This window comes from Protopterus annectens, chromosome 8.part0, assembly GCF_019279795.1.
Source record: "Protopterus annectens isolate FY-2018-M chromosome 8.part0, PAN1.0, whole genome shotgun sequence".
NCBI lineage: Eukaryota > Metazoa > Chordata > Ceratodontiformes > Protopteridae > Protopterus > Protopterus annectens.
In genome coordinates, this window is record NC_056741.1 from 1,353,759,085 (window position 1) to 1,353,780,724 (window position 21,640).

The window sequence follows — 21,640 nt, forward strand, 5'->3', positions numbered from 1 at the left end:
CACAATACATCAACATTGTGTAAAAATTAACCCTTTCATATAAAAAACAGCTATTTAGAAGTAACAACAGCTGCCTCAAATCAGTTCATAGGTTGAAACTAGGCTATCGGCCCTAGGGCCTATACAAGCCTAGCCATAACAATTCCCTGGCTATTTCTTCCCACAGTATTTACTTCCCTGGACCCCTGTCTAGCAGGGCGACTGATGTGATCCCCGGGGTGAATTTCCTATCTCCCTTCCAATCATCAAGGTTCCTTTTGAAGAGGGCCAAAGAGGTGCTCTGCTTGACATGTATGGGCAGTGTATTCCAGAGTCTGGGGAGTCTCTGGGTCAGGAACCTATTCCTCCAGCATGTTTTGTTCATTATGATGATGAGGTTTAGATCCCTGGAGCGTGCGTCTCTGAGGGATTGGGATTTCTTTAAGTGTAGCATATCCAACAGCTCTGGGTTTGACATGGCCTTGTAAGTTAAGCAGAGATCGCCTCTGAGAAGATGATATGTGACAGAGTATAGGTGGATTTTTTTAGACGGTCAGCATAGGGCATCTGCTTTAGCCCTGCGATTCTTTTAGTGAGGTTTTTTTGCAGCCTTTCCAGTTGTTGCAAATATGTCTTTGAGAGGTACATACCAAACGGGGTGTTGTATTCTGTAATGGGTCTAATGAGGGATGAGTACAGTGGGACAATGACCTCCTTCTTTCTGGATGAAAAGCCCTAGTGATGAGGTGTGCCACATAGAAGGATTTCCTGACTGTTGTGGCGATGTGGTTATCAAAGGTGAGACCACTGTCCATCTGTGTCCCTAAGTCTCTTATTACACTTTCGGTGTTTAGTGTACTGCCACCTATGTGGTAATTCACGGGAACATGTTTTTTCCCAAAGGGGATAACTATACATTTCTTGTCATTGAGCTTGAGCCCATGGCTCTGGCACCAAGCATCTCTTTCTGTAAGGCCCTTTTGTAGAATGTCAACATCATTTGGGGATTCAATAATGCTCCCAGTTTACAGTCATCTGCGAACTTTTTTAGCCAGAGTCCCTTAGTGTTGGCCTGTACTTCAGAGAAGTAGATGCCAAACAAGAGCAGTCCCAGGACTGAACCCTGAGGTACCTCACTTGCCACTTGTCTGGAGCTGGATTTGGAGTCTGCTACTTTTGCAGTGTTGGTTCTGTCAGTAAGGCAGTTGGCAACCCATCGAGTGATGTAAGGATTAATGCCAAGCTTAGTAAGTTTATTCATGATTCCAGAGTGGGGGATGGTGTCAAAGGCCTTGGCGAGGTCCAGATAGGCTGTGTGGACCACCTTACCCTTGTCCACGGCTCTGGAGACTGATTCGAAACAGTCACTCACGTTCTGGAGACAAGATCAGCCCTTCACGAACCCAGACTGCATGGGGTCCAGTGTTTGAAGATTGCCAATGGCTTTGTTAATAAGTTCCATGATAATAAGTTCCATGGCCTTGCAGATCAGGCTCGTCAGACTGATGGGGCGGTAGTTCCCGGGATCCAAGGTGGATTCCCCCTTGTGGAGTGGGATAACTCTAGCTGTGCGCCACTCAGTGGGCATGAAGCCTGAGGCAAGGCTATGATTAAACATGACACTTAGGTGAGGTGCCAGTTCATTTTGTAGTTCATGTAGTACACAGCCTGGGATGTCATCTGGTGCGTTTTTTTACCTGTGTGGGCATTATTACCGACATTTGGCAATCTTTCGGTATTGAGATGGGCCCTTTAGGGGGTGAGAGGGGGATGAAGTTTGCACTGAATCAGTCTGCCAGGATATTGGCAATATCCTTGGGATCAGTATATTTAATGCCATTCTGTTGCAGCTCAGAGCAGATCTGAGCATTGCCATTTAAATTCTTGACATAGCTATAGAATGCCTTGTGGTTGTCTTTGGAATCTTTGACAATTTTATTTTCGTAACTAGCTTTGGAGGATTTTGAGGGATCTCAGCTTCTTACTGAGGCTGGTAAGGAAGGTTTTTGCATCCTGGGATTTTCCTCTTTTCTGCAACAGTTTCTTCCTTTTGTTGTAAAGTTTGTTTATGGCAAGGGACTACCAGATTGGCTTCCTTTTTTTGGAGGAGAGCATCTTGGTTCTATTGGGGATGGCACGATTCATGCACAAGTGGATGTGCTCGTACAGTGCCTTAGTGTAGGATTCAGCAGTCGAACTTTCAGTTCCCGTCTGCATGGGTGTCATGAAGTTTGTCACTTCTGACATGAGTAGCATGAAGTTGGCTTTGGAGAGGTTTTTTACAGAGGTTTCCTTACTGGGGGTGGGATGTGGATGTCAAGGGTGATAAGCTTATGGTCAGACCCGACCAAGAGGGGGTGACCATAGGTGTGGAGCATTGATTTCCCATGTTGGTAATGGCCAGGTCTAGGATATTGGAGCCCTTGGTGGGACTAAGGATTAGTTGATCCAGGGCATTGGAATTTATGAATTCCAAGAACCGTTAGCAAAGGTGTTGGTACATGAGTAGTTTTCCCATTTAATGGCAGGGTAGTTGAAATCACCCAGTATTATCATATTATAACATTTCAGTCATTTACCCACCAGTTAACCAGGCCAGAGAGAGAGTGGGAAAAAAAAGGGAACCTAGTATATACAGCATATATCTATATACAGATATATATATAATATGTGTATATATATATATATATATATATATATATATATATATATATATATAATATATATATATATATATATATATATCTATATACAGATATATATATAATATGTGTATATATATATATATATATATATATATAAAACTTATATTTAGCTATCTATAAAACATCATTAATGTACTGTGTTAATGTTTAAATGTATCTAAACAAAGAGTCTAAAACATCTAGTTAGAAACACTAATCAGAAACAACTCACTAGAAAAAATGCACTTTGGTATTAAGTCAAATTATACTATTACTGAAGAATTAGAAGACATACATCATTTGTAGATGTTCTTCGTGTTTCACTGTTGCAGTCATTACATTTAGGTAATCTGCTGGCAGGTTGCCCTCAGTCGGCCTGATTAACAAAGTCTTGGGTCCTGCATCGGTTGCTGTCCCTTCTTCCATGACGTCAGGTCATCAGGGGTATAAAACATGCAGCCGACGCCATTACATCAGTCTTTCTTGCTGTGCTGTGTCCGAAGCAGAAGCAGGTCACAAGTGCCGGTTGTCCGACTCCTGAAATTTTCGTTTTTGAGTTTTAGAACCGAAGTCTTCAACTTAAAGCTAAGTACCCCATTGGGGAAACTTTTTCTTGCTCCTTACCGATGTCAGTAAAAGTTAATAATTGCATTACTTGTGGAAAGCAAATACCTCATAAAGATTTTCATTTGCACTGTATTCCTTGCCTAGGCCCTGACCACGACGTACCTTGCTGTCAGTTTTATGCTTTATTTAATCAGCGCACTATCCGTCGTTGGTACATTTTTGCCTCTAAATATTTCGGTTCTCAGTTTAATTATCCAGAAATGTCGTCTGTTAGCCATCCGACTACCGGGATTCCGAAAAAACGCAAAGATAAAGACAGAGACAGGCCATTGAGGTCCAAAACTGCCGACAACGCTTCTCCTAAGCCAGTTCGCCGGTACTCAGTGAGGCGCATTTGCAGCCCCTGATACCCGCTACTTCTGACTCGCAGGCCTGTACTGAGACCCATTCGGAGTCAGGTATGCCGCGAGATGCTTCACCTATGGAACCCGCGGATGTCTCTACCTTGGATGGGTCTGGAGCCGCTGTGCAGGCACCGGCTTCTGAGGGTGTATTCAGGCCTACAGACTTGTATATTAAACCGACTCCACCTTCAATACTAAGGCCTAAATCTCGATCTGCGTCCAAAAAACTGACGCCCAGGTCACATGTTCAGGCCCCTATGCCTAAAAAACAAATGATCAAAATGACTGAAGATCTAATTAGTCTAATCAGGGGTAGTCAACTCCCCCTTCTAAGAGGCCTAGAGCTGAGCTTGACTATGAATCTTCTGATCAGGACTGTGTTTCTTCTGACAGGACTATGTTTCTTCTGACTCTTCTAATCACCTGGATTTGTCCATACCTACTTATGAGGATTCTGATGCAGAGGATTCCATTCCCTCTGCTTCCCTCCCTGAGGACTTTTCTTTTGGGGAAACGTTACATACCGTAAGGAAGCATTTGCACTGGGAAAGTCAGGAATTTTCTGATTCAAAAAAGAGGCTTGGGGATTTCCTTCTACCTCAGCATAGGCCTTTGGCTATACCTCCTGTACTAGACATTGTTGATTATGTGTTTTCGGAATCCAGTATGGCCCCTGATTCCCTGCCTCTGGCTCGTAGTAAACCTGACAGATACTACAGTGTTCCCGAGTCCCACAAGTTCCTTTTCAAAAATCCTGTTGCAGATCCAGAAACCATTTCTCAGGGGCCCAAGGGCATTAAAGCTTCTACTGCTAAAAATCCTACCCCTTCTGATAGAGACTCCAGGGCGCTGGATAGATGGGGTAAAGGTTTACACTTCTGCAACCTTGGCAATCAGGGCTTTAAACTGCCAATTTCATATGTTAAAATATCAACAGCATATTATTGGACTGCTTAAACAGAAAATTATGTTGATTTCTGACTGTGTGGAAAATAAAGATTTACAGGATTTATTGCATTCTGCTGAACAAGTTGGAAAACATACTTTGCAATGTGGTTTTGATTCTTTAGAGGCCTCTTGCAGGGCTGCTGTTACTGGGTCTATGGTTAGAATGCATGCTTGGCTTAAGGAGCAATCTCTGCCTGATCATGTGAAAGCTAAATTGTTGGATGCTCCTTTAAATCAGGACCGCCTGTAATAAGGCTGAAGAAAAGATGGAAGATAAAGCTAAATCTATGCAAACTGTAAACAATTTCTTACAAGTGCAACCTCCAAGATTTAGTAGGCACTGGCATACTAAGAATTGGTCTTTTCCAGCTCCTTCCAGATCCTCTCAAGCCAAACCCAGACACACCAAAAGCACCAGGTGTCAGTCCCAGGGGGCTCTCAGAACTAAGCAATGAGGGCCTCCACTTCCAAATCTGGAAATAACAAGACACCCCCCCCATGGTAAACAGTCTCAATTACTTTCCTTTAAAATTACCAAGCACTTGCCTTTTAGCCGCCCCTTTGGGGGGAAAGATTGCTCTTCATGCAAAAAAATGGGAACTCATAACCCATGACAAATGGGTTTTAAATATAGTGTCCCAGGGATACAGATTTCATTTCCACACGTTGCCAACACCAAACGGGTGGCCAGACCTGCCCCCAAATCAGTGGGCAGAGGCTCAAAAACAAGTACTTTCCCTCTTAAACATGGGGGCTATTCAGCTGGTACCAGAAGAGGAAAAGGGACAAGGTTTCTATTCCAGGCTTTTCCTGGTACCCAGAAAAGACAAATCATGGTGTCCAATTCTGGACCTGTCTACTCTAAACACCTTTCTGGACATTCCAAAATTCAAGATGCTGTCTCTTCACCAGTTACTTCCTATGCTAGGCAAAGATGCCTGGTTGGCAACTATAGATTTAAAAGAAGCATACCTGCACATCCCAATCAGGGAATCTTGCAGAAGATACCTATGCTTCAAAGCAGGCTACTTGTATTATCAGTTCTCTGCACTGCCCTTTGGCTTGTCTACTGCACCCAGGGTATTCACAAAGTGCCTGGCTTCAGTAATTGCATTTTGCAGGCAAAGAAATATTCAAATATATCCATACCTGGACGATTGTCTAATTCAGGCAGAAAAACAGGCCATACTTCTAAATCATCTGACATTTGTAAAAAAGTTTCTAACTTGTCTGGGGTACACCATAAACGAAAAGAAATCACAACTGGTACTCTCTCAACAGATTACATTCCTGGGTGCAAGCTTGAATACAACTGCCCAGATGGCTTTCCTCATGCCAGAGAAGCAAATTCATTTGGTAACTTACTTTAAACAAGTGGCCACAAAAACCCTGCTATCTGCAAGACAAATACTGCAAGCCTTGGGGTTCATGGCCTCCTGCATTCTTCTAATTCCATATGCAAGACTGCATATGAGGAAACTACAGTGGTACTTAAAAAGTCTATGGAGTCAACATTGTCACAGCCTGGAAACAGTGATTCCTGTCATACCTTGCCTATGCCTGGAGTTCTTATGGTGGGCAGAGGCCTGCCACCAAAACAAGGGACTGCCATTCACACTACCCCCTGCCACCCAAACCATAACTACAGATGCATCAGACTATGCATGGGGGGCTCACCTGGCAGGGAAGTGCATTCAGGGCAAATGGAACCCAAATCAAATGCACCTACATATCAATCAAAAAGAAATGTTAGCTGTACAGAATGCTCTGACAGCCTTCAAGGACTACATTCTTCCAGGACAACTAATGGTAAAGACGGACAACACCACGGTTATGTGGTACATAAACAAGCAGGGGGGGTACACATTCCTACCCCCTCTGCAGACTAGCCATGGCATTGTGGAACACAGCCTTGAGCTACCAAGTGCACCTACAAGCTGAATTCCTGCCAGGAAAATTGAATACACTGGCAGACGGACTAAGTGGAAATCTCATGGACCCACATGAGTGGAAACTGGAACCACGGATTTTTAACATGTTGACAAGCAAATGGGGGAGCCCAGACATAGATCTATTTGCCTCCCCCCAGAACTACCAGTTAGACAAGTTTTGCACAAGCACTTCCCACAAAAATGCCTTGAAAGTGGATCCTCTATTCTTCAGCTGGAAAAACCTATCAGTCTACGCCTTTCCCCCTCTGCCTCTGCTCTCCAAAGTTCTGCTAAAAGTCAAACAGGACAAACCAAGAATGATTTTGATTGCTCCAGACTGGCCACGCCAACACTGGTACCCCTCCCTCCTGCGCAGTGTGTCACAAATATCTCCATGGCACCTGCCTCAGACACCTTCCTTGCTGTCTCAGCAGGAGAACCAAATTCTGCATCCTCATCTTCCAACATTGAACCTTGCAGTCTGCCTAATCACTTAAATTCACCCTTAGCATCCCTCAGCAAACCTATGATGGATGTCATCTTGGAGGCGAGAAGACCTAGTACTAGAAAATCTTATGCTGACAAATGGAAATAGATTCTGTGCCTGGAGCCAATCTTTAGGGATGAGCACAGCAGCACCCAATTTACCTCAGATTTTGCATTGCTTAACTGAGATGCTTCACAAGGGCCTGTATTTTTCCTCTATTAAAACCCACGCTTCAGCTGTTTTGGCTCACTATAACACAGAACCACCCCTCTTTTCTCATCCCCTGCTCAAGCAATATCTCAGAGAGGCAAAGAACTTGAGACCACCCAGGAGAGCTCCTACCCCTGCCTGGGACCTTAACTTTGTTTTGGAGAAGCTCACTCTACCTCCTTTTGAGCCAGCTGCTACTGCAGACTTAAAATATCTTTCTTGGAAAACAGCCTTCCTTTTAGCAATCACTTCAGCTAGGAGGATATCTGAATTACAGGCCTTTAATCCGCGGTGGTGGTGCTGCGGTAGCATTGTTGCCTCCCAGTAAGACGCTCGATTCTCAGCTAGAGCGTCTTCTGCGTGGAGACATGCGTGAATGGGCGTACCTTTGTTGAAGGTTGTGCATCAGGGCTGGTAACTCGGCACGTAAAAATCAACTACCAATCATTAGCGGACTGGAGTTCCGCTGTGGCGACCCCTAACCGGGAAAAGCCGAAAGGCACAACACAACATGGCAGTGGAGCCTTTCATCATCTTTCATGCGGACAGGGTATCTCTGAGGACCAATCCTTCATGCCCAAGGTGGTTTCCAGTGTGGCTGTTAATCAGTCCATTCATTTGCCAACCTTCTTTCCCAATCCACAGAACAAATGGGAACGGATTCTGCATTCCTTGGACGTGCACAGACAACTTAGATTCTACTTGGACAGAACTAAATTTCGAAAAAAATCTGAACAATTGCTAGTAGCATTTGCTGCTGGGGCAGAGGGGAAGGCTATTTCAAAACAATCCATTTCTAAATGGATAAGCCATTGCATTAATTTCTGCTATAAGCACCATGGAAAACCTACCCCCCAGGGGAATCAGATCTCACTCCACCAGGGCTGCATCTACTTCTGCAGCCTTTCTCAGAGGTGTTCCTAGCAGGGATATTCTGGAAGCTGCTACCTGGAGTTCTGTACATACTTTCACCAAGCATCATCATTTACCAATTTTCTCTAAATCCAGAGCTGGCTTTGCCACTGCTGTCTTGCAGGGCATTATAGCTGGTCCTGCTGTATAAATTCCTCCTCCCAGCCATGACTTTGGGAATCTACCCAAATGTAATGACTGCAACAGTGAAACTCGAAGAACATAGTATCGTTGTGTACACTTACCATAAATGTAGATGTTCGAGTGTATTCACTTTTGCAGTCCTGGTTACCCTCCCTCCAGCCCTCCTGTTTTTCTCTGACTATACCTCTACTTTCTTTTACTATGCTTAAAAGCCTTTTTGGTGTATTTGCTTTTGGTTGGAGGTATATTTTTGTGTTTTTATTTTTATTTGCTCCCCAGTTGGGGGGCACCTGACATCTGGGGCAAGAAAAACTGATGTAATGGCGTCGGCTGCATGTTGTATACCCCTGACGACCTGACGTCATGGAAGAAGGGACAGCAACCGACACAGCACCCAAGACTTTGTTAATCAGGCCGACTGAGGGCAACCTGCCAGCAGATTATCCAAATGTAATGACTGCAACAGTGAATACACTCGAACATCTACATTTAAGGTAAGTGTACACAACTGTACTTTATTTAAAAGGGAAAAGTATGTAAAGTACTTACAATGGAGTAAAGAGAGAAAAGGAACATTGGTAACAAAAAAGAATAGGAAGAAAGGTGAGAGAGAGAGAATGTTATTTAAGTACTTAGTACTGTATGCAATTAGAAGAAGTAGATATTGAAAGGAAAAGAGAAAGTTAATAATACAAATGATTCACATTATCTTACAGCATAGAGACTTTCCAGAATTAAATATATTATGATTCATAAAACAAAGCATTTAAAATTGGAAGGAATTTATTCATTTGTCCTTTAGTTTTGTTTGCTCCTTCCTTCACAGACCATCCATTTTTTGTTGCCTGTCTCTTCAAACTCTGGTATGACCAGTCCATTTCCCATATGCCCGACAATATTTTCTTCTTTTGGATAAATTCTACTGCTTCTTGTAGAGAATCAAAGTTCTTCTGTCCTTCTAGCAAGGTGATTTTTATTCTTGCAGGAAAAAGAATTTGAGCTTTAATATTGGCTTTTTTTCAAAGATTAATTAGAGGAACACATTCCTTTCTTCTGGATATAACTGTAGAGGTGTAGTCATTGTCAAAACGAATAACTTTTTCACCCATCTTGATAGGGGAATTAATCCAAGCTGATTTCAGCACTTACGTCCTTATTTTGCAAAGAAAGAAATCTAACTATTATAGACCTGGGGTTAGATGAACTGGGAGATGAAGCTGGATTTGCCAGGGATCAATGAGCCCTCTCAATTCCAAAAGAGAGGGATTCAGGCATGTTTAGTGCTGATGAAAACCATTTATTGAGGACTTGAATCATGTTAGCACCCTCTTCTTTCTCAGGAATTCCATATATTCTTATGTTATTCCTCCTTGATCTACTTTCAAGGCCTTCCAGTTTCTCAATCAGCCTGGTGCTTTGCTTCAGAAGAAATTCATTGCGATGTTCATTTTCTGTCACTCTAGTGTCTAGGTCAGTTACTGTTTCCTCTAAGGCAAGACTCTGTTCAGAAGTTCCAGTTGTTACTGCATTCTTGTTTGATAATACCCATTTTGTTTTTGAATGTGTCCATTTTTAGTGACAGTTCTTGGATGTTTGTTGTTATTAGATGTAGTTCTTTCATCACTGCACTCTCCTGGTGTGGGTTCTTCGAGTTGTTCATCTTGAGATCTCCAGTAGAAAACTTCTTGACTGAAATAATTAAATTCTCTTGACTATGTATTAATTTTTAGAAAATAATAGAGAGTCTATGTTAATCTAACTTTTAGTATAGGTTTAGTTAGAGTTTTCTAAAAAATTAAAGTATATTTCCTGTCAGGATATTAAAATCTAAGCAGAGCTATGGATTTCTGCTGCTATCAGACTGACATCATGGCCACGCCCCTAATTTTAATTTTTGATCACCGTTTTCTGTACCTCCTTGTACTGACCTCTTACTGTTTATTCCTGTTATGTTTATTACTGTTTATTAATTTCAGCCATCCTGCTTCTGTTGTTGTGTTGTACTATTTTTCAAACCTATGTCCTTTTCTTTACTTTCTCTGTATTGTTCTGCCTGATGTACTCCATCCTATCCACCTCACATTTCCCCTTCCAGTTTTTGTATGTGCAATACACAAGGTTTTAATGTATTTTTTCATCTTATGTTTATGTATAATCTGTGTGTGTTTATATGTGCATATATAGATCTGGCATTTGTTATAAGAAATTAAGGCTATGGGCTGTTAATAAGCTACTTGCTATGGTCCAGATTTGATTTAGCCTACTTCCAGTGGCCTACTGTGTGACTGAACAAATTCACTTAATTAGACAGCAGTACCCCTGGGCTTAGTTTGAAAAGAGTCTCAGTGCACTACTCTGTTGTATCTATCTATCTATAATATATATATATATATATATATATATATATATATATATATATATATACGCGCGCGCACACACACACACACACACACTATATATATATATATATATATATATATATATATATATATATGTGGTTCCCCTTTATAATCTCGAAATACTGAAATCTCGAATTTCAGTATCTCGAGACCATAAAGGTGAATGTTTAAAATAGCGAAAGTGCATATTCGCGAATTTGAATATCTCTAATTTGCGGTTATAGCTTTATGCTACGTTAAGTGCGGTGTTTTGTGTGGATGGTGTCCGATGTTGTGTGTGGATTTAGGTAAAATTTAAGGTGAGTGAGTGTTTTGTAAGGGTTTTGTTGCGAGTTTGAGTGTATGTGAGTGTGTTTGTAAGTTTTACGTGTGGGTTAGGGTAGGCAGGTGAAAGTATGCGTGTGTAAGTGTTGGATGTGTTGGTGTTTGTATATGTGTGATGTGTGTGAGGGACTGTAGATTGTCTGGGTGTGAGTTTACTTTTTCTGTTTGTGTGATCTCAGAGTATATATAAGTAAAGGGTGTGGGGGTGCAGGGGGGCTTTGTAGTCTAGGTTTGTGGATGTGTGGTGTTATGTTTTTATGTGTTTTGTTTTTACTGTGGGTATTGTGGTGTGGTGTATGCTGTGTGTTCGGGATTTCAAATTTCGCAGTTTTGGGCTGTCGGTGTTTTGTGGATTCTCCTTTATGGTTTTGAGATACTGAAATTCGAGATTATAAAAGGGAACTAATATATATATATATATATATATGTGTATATACACACACACACATATATATATATATATATATATATATATATATATATATATATATATATATATATATATATATTTTTTTTACGTGTACACACGCACCTCTTCAGCTTATTCCCTTCTCCTGTGCAAGTACTGTTATTCACAACATGCCTGTTCTTCTGTGACCTACTCTAACTTACCTGCTACTTTGTGCTTACACATAATAACAGTGTGGCACACTGCATCACCTACTATATTCTTCCCTGCAGTAAGCCTTATGTAATGGTTCTTGCTATAATCTTTCTTTCTTATATTCCCATGTGTAACCTGTGCCATTTTTTCTGCCCCTCATTAAACTATCATCTTACACTTTGCCTTTTGCTTACTGCTTGAGGCCCTTGCTGCATCCCTCTGTATGTTGCTCACCAGTTCTGCCCCTACAATAAATGTTAATTAAAAAAATGCTGAAACACGTGTGAAGTCCTATCTCTTGCCTTTCACCATGCAAGTATTTGGAGGAGCTTAACATGTTTGAAGGGCAGTTAGTGTTACTCTGTAGGTCATTAACAGCGAGTAAACTTAGTTTATACTAACCTACACCCTGCCTTTTTAGCCCAGAACATGCATAACATATGTGAAGTGTGCATAACCACCATCAAATAATTCTGTTGCACACTTGGTTCCTCCTGTTAACAGATAACTCCCTTGCATGCGTAATTTCATCATTCTTGATACCATTGAAGGTCTGATAGTGTGTGGCTAAAATTTATACACCAGTTCCTGTGGCAGCTCCTGTTAGCAGTAGTTGATACCTAATCAGCACAGCACATTTGCAGTTGCTTCAGTTGTCTAGCTGAAGAAAGGATTTCAACTAAACCGTCCTACCACTGAGGCCAGACTGATCAGTAATAAAGAACCAAATTAATCTGTTTTGTTTTACTGTCTTAATAATAATATAAAAATATGTTCTGCTTATTTGTTTCTTGTTCTACAGAGTTGATTGATACAGTATCTCAAAATAATGTAGTTTTTTCTTGCCAGGAATGAGTTACTATTATTTGTTTTATTTCTCAGATAAACACGAGACAAAACTGAAAGGGATCATCTATTTCCAAGCCATAGAAGAGGTTTACTATGATCACCTTAGAAGTGCCTCGAAGGTAAGAGCACTACAACAGTAATGACAGTTGTGTTTTTGTCTTGGTCAATGCACATTAACTACTTTGCATTTCAGAGTCTTTGGTGGTTGAACTAATTTACAAGGTTGAATATTTTGCAGTTCATAGGTTTTGATTTGTGTTTTAAAAGGAAAGTCAGAAGGAATTGTTTTCTTCTTTTGATGAATTGCATTATTAAAAACCATATAAGTGATATTGTTCAATGGGAACAACAGGCAGACAAAGTAAATATAGGCTTGCACCTATTTATTTTTAATTTTATTTTTTGGTTTTGTGCTCTGATGGTATATACCTCCCAATATGAGAGTGCAGCATATAAGATGTCTGTTTTTAATTTGTCTTATTTAGATGTGGTAAATTTGAGGTCCCAGTAACTATGCGAGTGACTCATTTTGTTATAATCTTTTTTTATTTATTGATCTTTTAACCAACATTTTAGGAATATATAGATACAAAATGCTATGGTAGAAGGCATGTCATGCCTTGTTAGAACTACATAACATAATAGATTCTAAGCAACATCATTATATAACTTACATATTCTGTAGTCGTGGAACAAAGCTGTGCTCACTAATATCTATGTGTAGTTATATTTTGTATGGCATTCAAGCATAACTGTACATCCTAGCCTTAAGAGCAAATTAGATTGATGGGGCTGAGTTTTGTTTAACTATTCTACAATTAGTTCAGTCAGATTCCTACCCACTAGCTTCTAACTAGAACTTCCATTAATTATCGTTAAGAATCTTCAGTAATTGCCCATGTGTTGGTACTTCCCACCAACTTGCTTCAAAACACTCGGTGTACAGGCAACCACAATAGATTTATTGTCCTCAGGTTATACAATGCTGAAAAACACAACCACATCTTCCCCAACACTCCCTTCCTTATGTTAAAATCTTCAATCATTTTCACTCTTTTTTGCTTAAGGACTAAATGTAATTTCCTGTCCCATAATGGTTTACTTCTCAAAACAAGCAGCTTACACCATAAGTTCTGTAATTTTATATACTCCCTCAACCCCCCAACCTAGGAATGAAAGTAATAATTTATAATATCCAGTCTCAATCACACATACCCGACTTCACTCTCCACTACTTATCCAGCCTGCCAGCCCATGTCATGCTCCTGCTTCTGTCCAACAAATAGCCAGAGTCTTCCACTAGAGCTGACAAAGGGTGAAAGGCTTCTTTTTAACATTCTTGTGCTGTGAACTAATCCAGAAGTCTGTTACAGCCTTCTAGCCCTTTGACTTTGAAGATAACATTGCACAACTGACTTAAGCTGCCATCCAGTGTAATATTCGACTTCCATAAGTCATTCAAACTAGATACATCAGTCAAAATATACACACTTATTCATCTTTCAAGTGTACCCAAGACAGAGCAAGATTCCACAGAAAAGCACAAACGTTTTAACCACACACAAGGCAAGGTTGGAGCTGTAGTTCACCAACAGTTTATTGCACCACAAAATAAAAGAAGCATAAGCGCTTTCGTTATATAAAATACATAACTTCATCAGATAAAAGCCAACATTCAAATGGGCACATATATATGATTTGCATTATCACATGACAAACACCAATTAATGAATTAAAGCAACAATGTATAAAAATATAAAAACACATATAACCATTAGTAGATTCCCCAGAAAAAAAAAAAAAAAAAAAAAAATATATATATATATATAGTTATTTAGGAAAATAATGCATAAATATGAATGTGAAAAAGCACATTTTAAAAAAACAACTAAAAATGTAAATATGTGTGTATAAATCCATTAACACATTATTTATGTGTATAAATCTATGCTATCTCAGTTCTGCCTTCATTTTTAACACGCATCCTATAGATGCAACTTTATTTAAACCTGAGAACCCCACTGCATCCAGGCGCAAAATCCAATACAGCTCATGGTTCTCCAAAAATAATTGCCAGCGACCACCTCTTGTATTCTTTTGCACTTGTTCAATTATAATGAACTTGAAGTGGTGTTCAGGGAATTCCAGAATGTGTCTATATAGGGCATTGGTAGTTTTTTTCCCCCGTATATCATAATTGTGCTCATAAATACGTTGCTTCAGCATCTGCTCTGTCTTGCCAATATAAAAAGCAGGACAGGCCTGGCACAATGCCCCATATACAACTCCAGAACTATTACAATTGTAATGCCCCTTCACTCTAAAATTAAACCCATTGATAGCAGAAAGCTCACCCACATTGATGTATTTACAGTGATGGCATCTCCCACATGGATACATGTATCTGTGTTTTAAATCATCATGTTGTTTACCAACTTTTTCTACAAAGTTTTTGATGTTCAAACCTCTTTTCCATACTATGACTGGTTTGTTACTAATTCTAGATCTAATTTCCCCATCTCCCAACAAAACCTTCCAATTTTTTGCTAGAATCTCCTGGATTGATTTAAATTCCACAGAAAATCTGGTTATAAAGGACAATTTGAAATTGGTATCAATAGTAATAACTGTACTCCCCATTTACTTAAGAGAAGAATTGACATGTACTTACATTATAGTCATGACCATTTTAATATCTTGCACAAAGCCCATGGGGTAGTCCTTCTTAATAAGCATGCTCTCTAAAACGGCACACTCAGATGAAAATAAATGGACTTTAAATTTGGAGTTCTTTCAAAAATTGGAAAATGAAATTGCATCTATAGGATGTGTGTTATATAATAATATTTTTATACATTGTTGCTCTTGGCTGGCGTCAGACGTCCCACATGCCTTGCAGTGACTGGAGGCTTTTGTATGCTGTCTGGACTTTCGGGTTGGTAAGGGCTTGGAATACTGCAACATGGAAGAGAAGGGACATCTATGATTATGGTAAGATTTTACACAACTATTCTCTCTGCTGAGAGAAGAGGTTCCCAATAGTTGGAAGCAAAGAATAATAGTTACAATCTGCAAGGAAAGTAAAGAGCCCATGCTGCTGAGTTTATACTGCCTCGTAATAATTCTAAATCATGAATTTAAATGATATAATGACAAGGCAGTTAAATGCCTGTATGCACAGATTGATTCACTCAGACCAGTTTTTTTTTTTTTTGAAGGGGAGAACTTCTTTTGATAATATAAGTCATGCTGTGTTGGTGGTACAAGAAGCAAACACGGAGCATTCCAACATTAATATTTAATTTAGATGCAGAAAAGGCATTTGACTGTGTTGAATGGCCATTTGTTTTTTCAGTGTTGAAGAAAGTAGGAATTCCCAACCAATGGATTTCTTTGTTGCAGACAGTATACAGGAGTTTGGGGTGGCCATGGTGGTGCAGCAGTTAGCGTTGTCACCTCACAGCAAGAGGTTCTCTGTTCGATCCTCGGCTGGGGTGCCTTCTGTGTGGAATCTGCATGTCCTCCCAGTGGTCATGTGGGTTTCCTCCCACATCCCAAAGACATGCTGTAGGTGGATTGGACACTCTAAATTGACCCTAGGCATGAGTGAGTGCGTGTGTGTGTGCCTTCTGTGGAAGGTTGGGCGTCGGGCTGCAACTCAACACCATAAAACTCTACTGCCAATCATGAGCGGACAGATGATCCGCTGTGGCGACCCCTAACACAGGGAAAGCTGAAAGAAGAAGTTGCTTTAATTCATTAATTGGTGTTTATCATGTGATAATGCAAGTCATATATATGTGCCCATTTGAATGTTGGCTTTTATCTGATGAAGTTATGTATTTTATATAACAAAAGCGCTTATGTTTCTTTTATTTTGTGGTGCAATAAACTGTTGGTGAACTACAGCTCCAACCTTGCCTTGTGTGTGGCCAAGACAGAGCAACCAAAACTTCTTTTCACCAATGGCTTAAAGTTTAGTTAACCAAAATCCATCACTCTTCCAAAAATTAATCTTTATCCCCTGTAGTATTCTTTACTGTAGTATTAAGTTTTATTCCAAAATGTAGGGGAAACTTAAAAATTCAGTAACATTTGGCTAGACATTTTGTTGTTGTATCCTGATAGTTACTAAGCCCATATAACTTTTCATCTGTGCAGTTCCCTTAAAATGTAGCCATCCATTTCTCTTGAAGTGAGTTTTCAGTAACTGTATTAGTTAATATTACATTACAGACATATGAATAACCTAGTTATTTAGTTGACTGTCTTATATATTCTAAATATATACTGTCAGTACACATATTCAGAAACAGTAAGTACATGTATTATTACATGGCTTGACTTAAAATTTTCCCAGCAAAAATTACATGGATGTAGGTACAAAACCAAATGTAATAAAAATTAAAGCACTAATAGACACCTCTTTGAGTCCTCCTAATTTCAAACTGTATTGAGCCATCATCTTATAATTCAGTACCTCTTTTATGAACATTTTTGTTATATAATATAGGTTGCTACAGAAGTAACCATAATTTTTAATAAGATTCAAAAGAAAATATTTTAACTTCATGATAAGGGCCTTATTAATCCTAATGGAACAGAAAATCAAGGCATAGAGCCAGTATAATCTTACTGGTTGGCATCTTAATTATTGTCTTCATTCCAGAAAGGTACAAGAAAGAAAAGTTTCACTTAAGAATAGGCATAATCCTCTGTTCGTACTTGAGTAAGAAAAAAAAAATCCAACCACTCAATCATTCTGTAACCTTCATACATAATCTTGTTAACCAGTAGCCCATATTCCTACCTTAATAATTGTTAATAAACTTTCCACTGCACTGACTTTTCATTTCATATCTAATGAGGCCATGCTTCAAGTGTCTGCTTTTATTAATCAAACACTTAGTACATTTGGTCTTGTTTTAGCATAATGCAATCTTCACTTATACCTTTATCATATACAAAACCCTAGACATTAGAAAATTTACAGATTTTTTCAAACACTGTTTTGTTTCTGTGTTTACACCTACTAGAAATACTGTTAAAAGTCTCACATATATCTATAGGTTTATCATGCATTTACATTTTTGTAAGCATAAAGCATATTTTGTCTTACTTCAGGTGTACATTATAAGCTAATATTATTCAAAAAGTAGTCTAGTCATTACGCGGCCCTTACATCTTCAGGTCAGTATAATCATTCTTTACACCAGCTGCAGTACAAAAGAAACGTTCCCCTTTCTGTTCAAACCATCTTGCACCTTTCATTCATCTTCCATTTCTGCTGCATCATTTCCCCAGTGTTAGAAAGTCCAATATTGTCATGTACATTTTTTCATAAGATAAATGCATAGAGCTTTAATCATCACATCCTCTACATTTGTAAATGTTAACATGCCACCAGTCCAGTAGCCCTTCATTATGGCAGGAAGAGTCAGTCTGTGTTTTAGTGTTCACCCTTCATATTCTTAAATTACCTCCACAAACTGCATTAGGAACCAAAATTTAGCCTACAAGTAGTTGTAATGAAAATTAACAGGTCCACAAGACACTGAAAACCACCATCCAAGTTGCCACAATTGCCACTTGCTTCTTGTTACACTGTAACACAAGCTGAATCAAATAACTCTAGGCTTTCCATATTTCTTATCAGTTTCAATCAGACACATTGACATCACTTTTTCCAACCACAGTTTATTCTTTGAGAAACCTCTTCACTTTGTTTTTACATAAACCAATAGGGCCACACCTTTTCCTTTTTCTAGCTCTACACTCAATGTCATATTTTTCCTTTGAATGTTTTCTTCCCTTTCAGTTAGCTGCTGTTTCATATATTCAGCTTGCCTGACTGTTTCATATGCCTTGTCATGAATTTCGCTAATTTGCTGATTATGTAACACTTCAATTCCACTTACCTTCAGTCTCCCCATATAACCAGCCACAGATCTGTTAAATGCTGTAGATAATTTGAATCCACTTCCAGCATCTAATCAGTTCTTTTATGTTTAAGTCAGATTATTTTTTTATCAAACGAGTATCAATTTCAGTTAGGATTGTATCTCTCGCTCCATGTTGCTGCCCATCTCCTTCTGTAAACTCATATTTTCTTTAGTACTTTCATGTATATTCCACCATCACCTGCTAAACAACACCAGGACACAGTGCTGTCTCAAACTTTGCCTCAAGTAACTTAGCTCAGAAAGTGCAACTTATTCACAAATGTATGGATGGACCCAGAGAAACAACTGCCTTCATGAAGCACTTTTGGACTTTCACCCTTAGTGACCCATTTTAAAGATTGATTCGGGTTCTAAATACATTTTTTTAATTTCATTTCTGGGTTTTATTGGCTAGCTTGCACCTACTGCGGAATACATTTTTCCATAGGGACAAAGGAAGACAAGGAAATGAAGCTTCCAAGTCAGCAGTACTCAAATTACACTTCTTAAGGCTTGCAGAGTACACATGAGTATAGAGTCATGCAAGAAAAGAACACTGTCAAAGAGATACAGTCAGCTTTACCTATAGATGGTAGCATATCATTCATTGTTTTTATGCTGAGTGCATGTGTGTATAAGTGAGAGTGTGTGAGTATATCTTGCATTGAGCTGGCTAGTTTCACTGTCTGTCACCCACTGAATGTCAGGATAGGCTTCATCTTTCCCTAAGTCCTGAGTATCACATCTTAAGCGATCAGACAGTAACACATTAGTGTAGCAGACAACGCCAGCAAACAAAGTAAACAAATGCATAATATGTAATACATTAATGAACAAAGCTAATGTAGTATGTAAACAGTAAGACAGAGTCATAGTATAGGGAACATAGTTATAATACAGAGCCTAACAGGTGTATAGCATTATCTTTTATTTTTATTTTTTTATTTGCTAACTGGGTGAGTTACTGGTCCAGTGACCCTTTTTAAGAGTGACACTGGCCATTTATTTATTTTTATTTTTTATTTTTTTATTGCATTTGTTGACCAGGAGAGTCCATTGGGCCATCTCAACCCATTTTCAGTGGAGGCCCGGGGAGAAAAGCTCCACAAGAAATTACATTACATTACATTACATTAATATCAATAGTGACAAAGAGATTTGATAAGACAAAAGTCAGAGTCAGAAGCATTAAGTAACATTAAAGTAATTCATGAGAAACATGAATTACAAATGAAAAATGAGGAATAATAAGAGAGGTAACGTATTTACAGCAGTATTAGTATAAAAACATTATAGTATGCTATAGCCTTTCATGAAGAACATTCATTGAAAAAGCAAGGGAGGTTTAGTAGAATAGGAAGTCAGTATATACACATTTAAACAAATCTGGCAAAGAAAATGAACATTAGGTAGTCGTTTTGACATAACAAAACAACACAACCGGTTAGTACATTATAAATGGCATTGTCATATGCATACTCCATGCAGTCAAGGACATTACACATACCATTTCAGTAGTTACAAAGAAACAGACAATTGATTTGTTTGTAAGAGTAATAAACAATGTAATTATGCAAATAAATACAAAAAGCAAGTAGCAAAATAAGGTTTGTATACATAACTGAAGCAGAAAGCTATAATTTAAAGTGGAAAGGGATGATGATGATGAAGTGGGGGGGGGGGCTCAACAATTAAAGAGAGTAGTAGAATTTTGGTTGCAGATCCTCAAAGAGAATAACAGCAGCCATACAGAATATTATATTCATAAAGTAGCATTAAGTATTCTAAGAACTAAGCCAACATGAGAATGGAGAAAGGAGATTCTATCGAAAGGGATGACTGCAGTTAGGGGTACAGAGAATTGGCAAGAGGGGGCTGGAATTTACAGTAAGTCCTTGTAAGAGTTACATTTTTAAAGCTGTTAAGTCGGATTTGTGTGCATGTCAGAACATGTTATTTTATATTATAGTTTACCTTTCTATGCTTATAAAATGCTTGAGAAAGTAAATGCACACTAAACATCTTAAACATAATAATAGTAATAATAATAGTTTACCAAAACATTAAAAACAAACCTACCAGTCAGGGTTTACTGTACAGTACTGTACTGGATGCAATTTCTTAAAGTAGGGATCAAGGGAGGATTGCACAGAGCATTTTTTTCTCATTATGAATACTTTTATAGCAGCTGAGGCCCTCATTAACTGCACAGTAAACTTTGGTAAACCTCTCTGTATTAGGATCTTGCTCCTCTAATTTTGCCATCCCTGCTTCAATGAGACAAAAGGCTTCAGCTAACTGTTTCTCTGTAAATTTTTTTGGTTCTGGGGTATCAAGGTCTTCATTTTCCTCCACTGCTTTTATCTGCTTCTCTAATTCAATAAGGTTTTCATTGCTCAATTCTTTGTCAAGGGAAGCCAGTAACTCAACAACATCATTGTCATTGATATCTAAATTTAGTTGATTGCCAATATCAACTACAGTTTGCCTAACTTTGGCAATCTCATCTGCTGTAAACCCTTGAACCTCATGTATGAATTGTGGCACAGTTTGTTCCACACTCCTTTCATACTTGACTTTTTCACTTCATCACAAGAATGAGCAGTATTTTTATGGCATCATAAATATTATAACTCTTCCAGAAGTCCCTTAAGGTCATCACATTATCTTGGGTAGCCCTGACTGCTTGTGAGGAGGTCTGCTGTAAATAATAGGCCTTAAATGAGGCTATTACTCCCTGGTCCATTGGCTGCAATAGGGATGTGGTGTTGGGTGGTAAAAATACCACTTTTACATTGGAGTGAAGGTGGTCTAAAATGCTTGGATGTCCAGGTGCATTATCGAGCACAAAGAGAATCTTAAAGGGAACTTTTTTCCCCAAGCAATAACATTAAATAGCAGGGATGAAATGGTTCAAGAACCAGTCTTCAAAGATGGCAGTTATAACCCAAGCCTTTGAATGAACCATCCAAATAATGGGAAGGGCTGCCTTAATGATAACTCTAAGTTCCCTCAGATTCAGGCAGTGGTACACAAGCAAAGGCTTTAGCTTGAAATCCCCGGATGCATTCCCTTCAAGCAATAATGTTTGGCTATCCTTTGATGCTTTATGCCAGGTGCAGTTGTTTCCTCTCTTGAAGTGTAGGCTTTTTCAGGCAATTTTTTCCAAAATAACCCAGTTTAATCTACATTAAAAATTTGGTCTGGCATATAACTTCCTTACTCAATGATTTTTTTCAACATTTCTGGAAATGTA

The 21,640-nt window shown here is 38.9% G+C and overlaps 1 protein-coding gene across 8 annotated transcripts in view; it reads left to right on the forward strand.

The window, feature by feature from the left end:
• PHLDB1 (pleckstrin homology like domain family B member 1) overlaps nt 1-21,640 on the forward strand; it is a 2,201,164-nt gene that overhangs the window by 2,005,276 nt on the left and 174,248 nt on the right. For all 8 annotated transcript variants that reach the window (XM_044080920.1, XM_044080921.1, XM_044080924.1 and 5 more), the window contains one exon: nt 12,476-12,561. In XM_044080920.1, the coding sequence (XP_043936855.1) occupies nt 12,476-12,561 (86 nt within the window). The remainder of the gene's footprint in view (nt 1-12,475; nt 12,562-21,640) is intronic.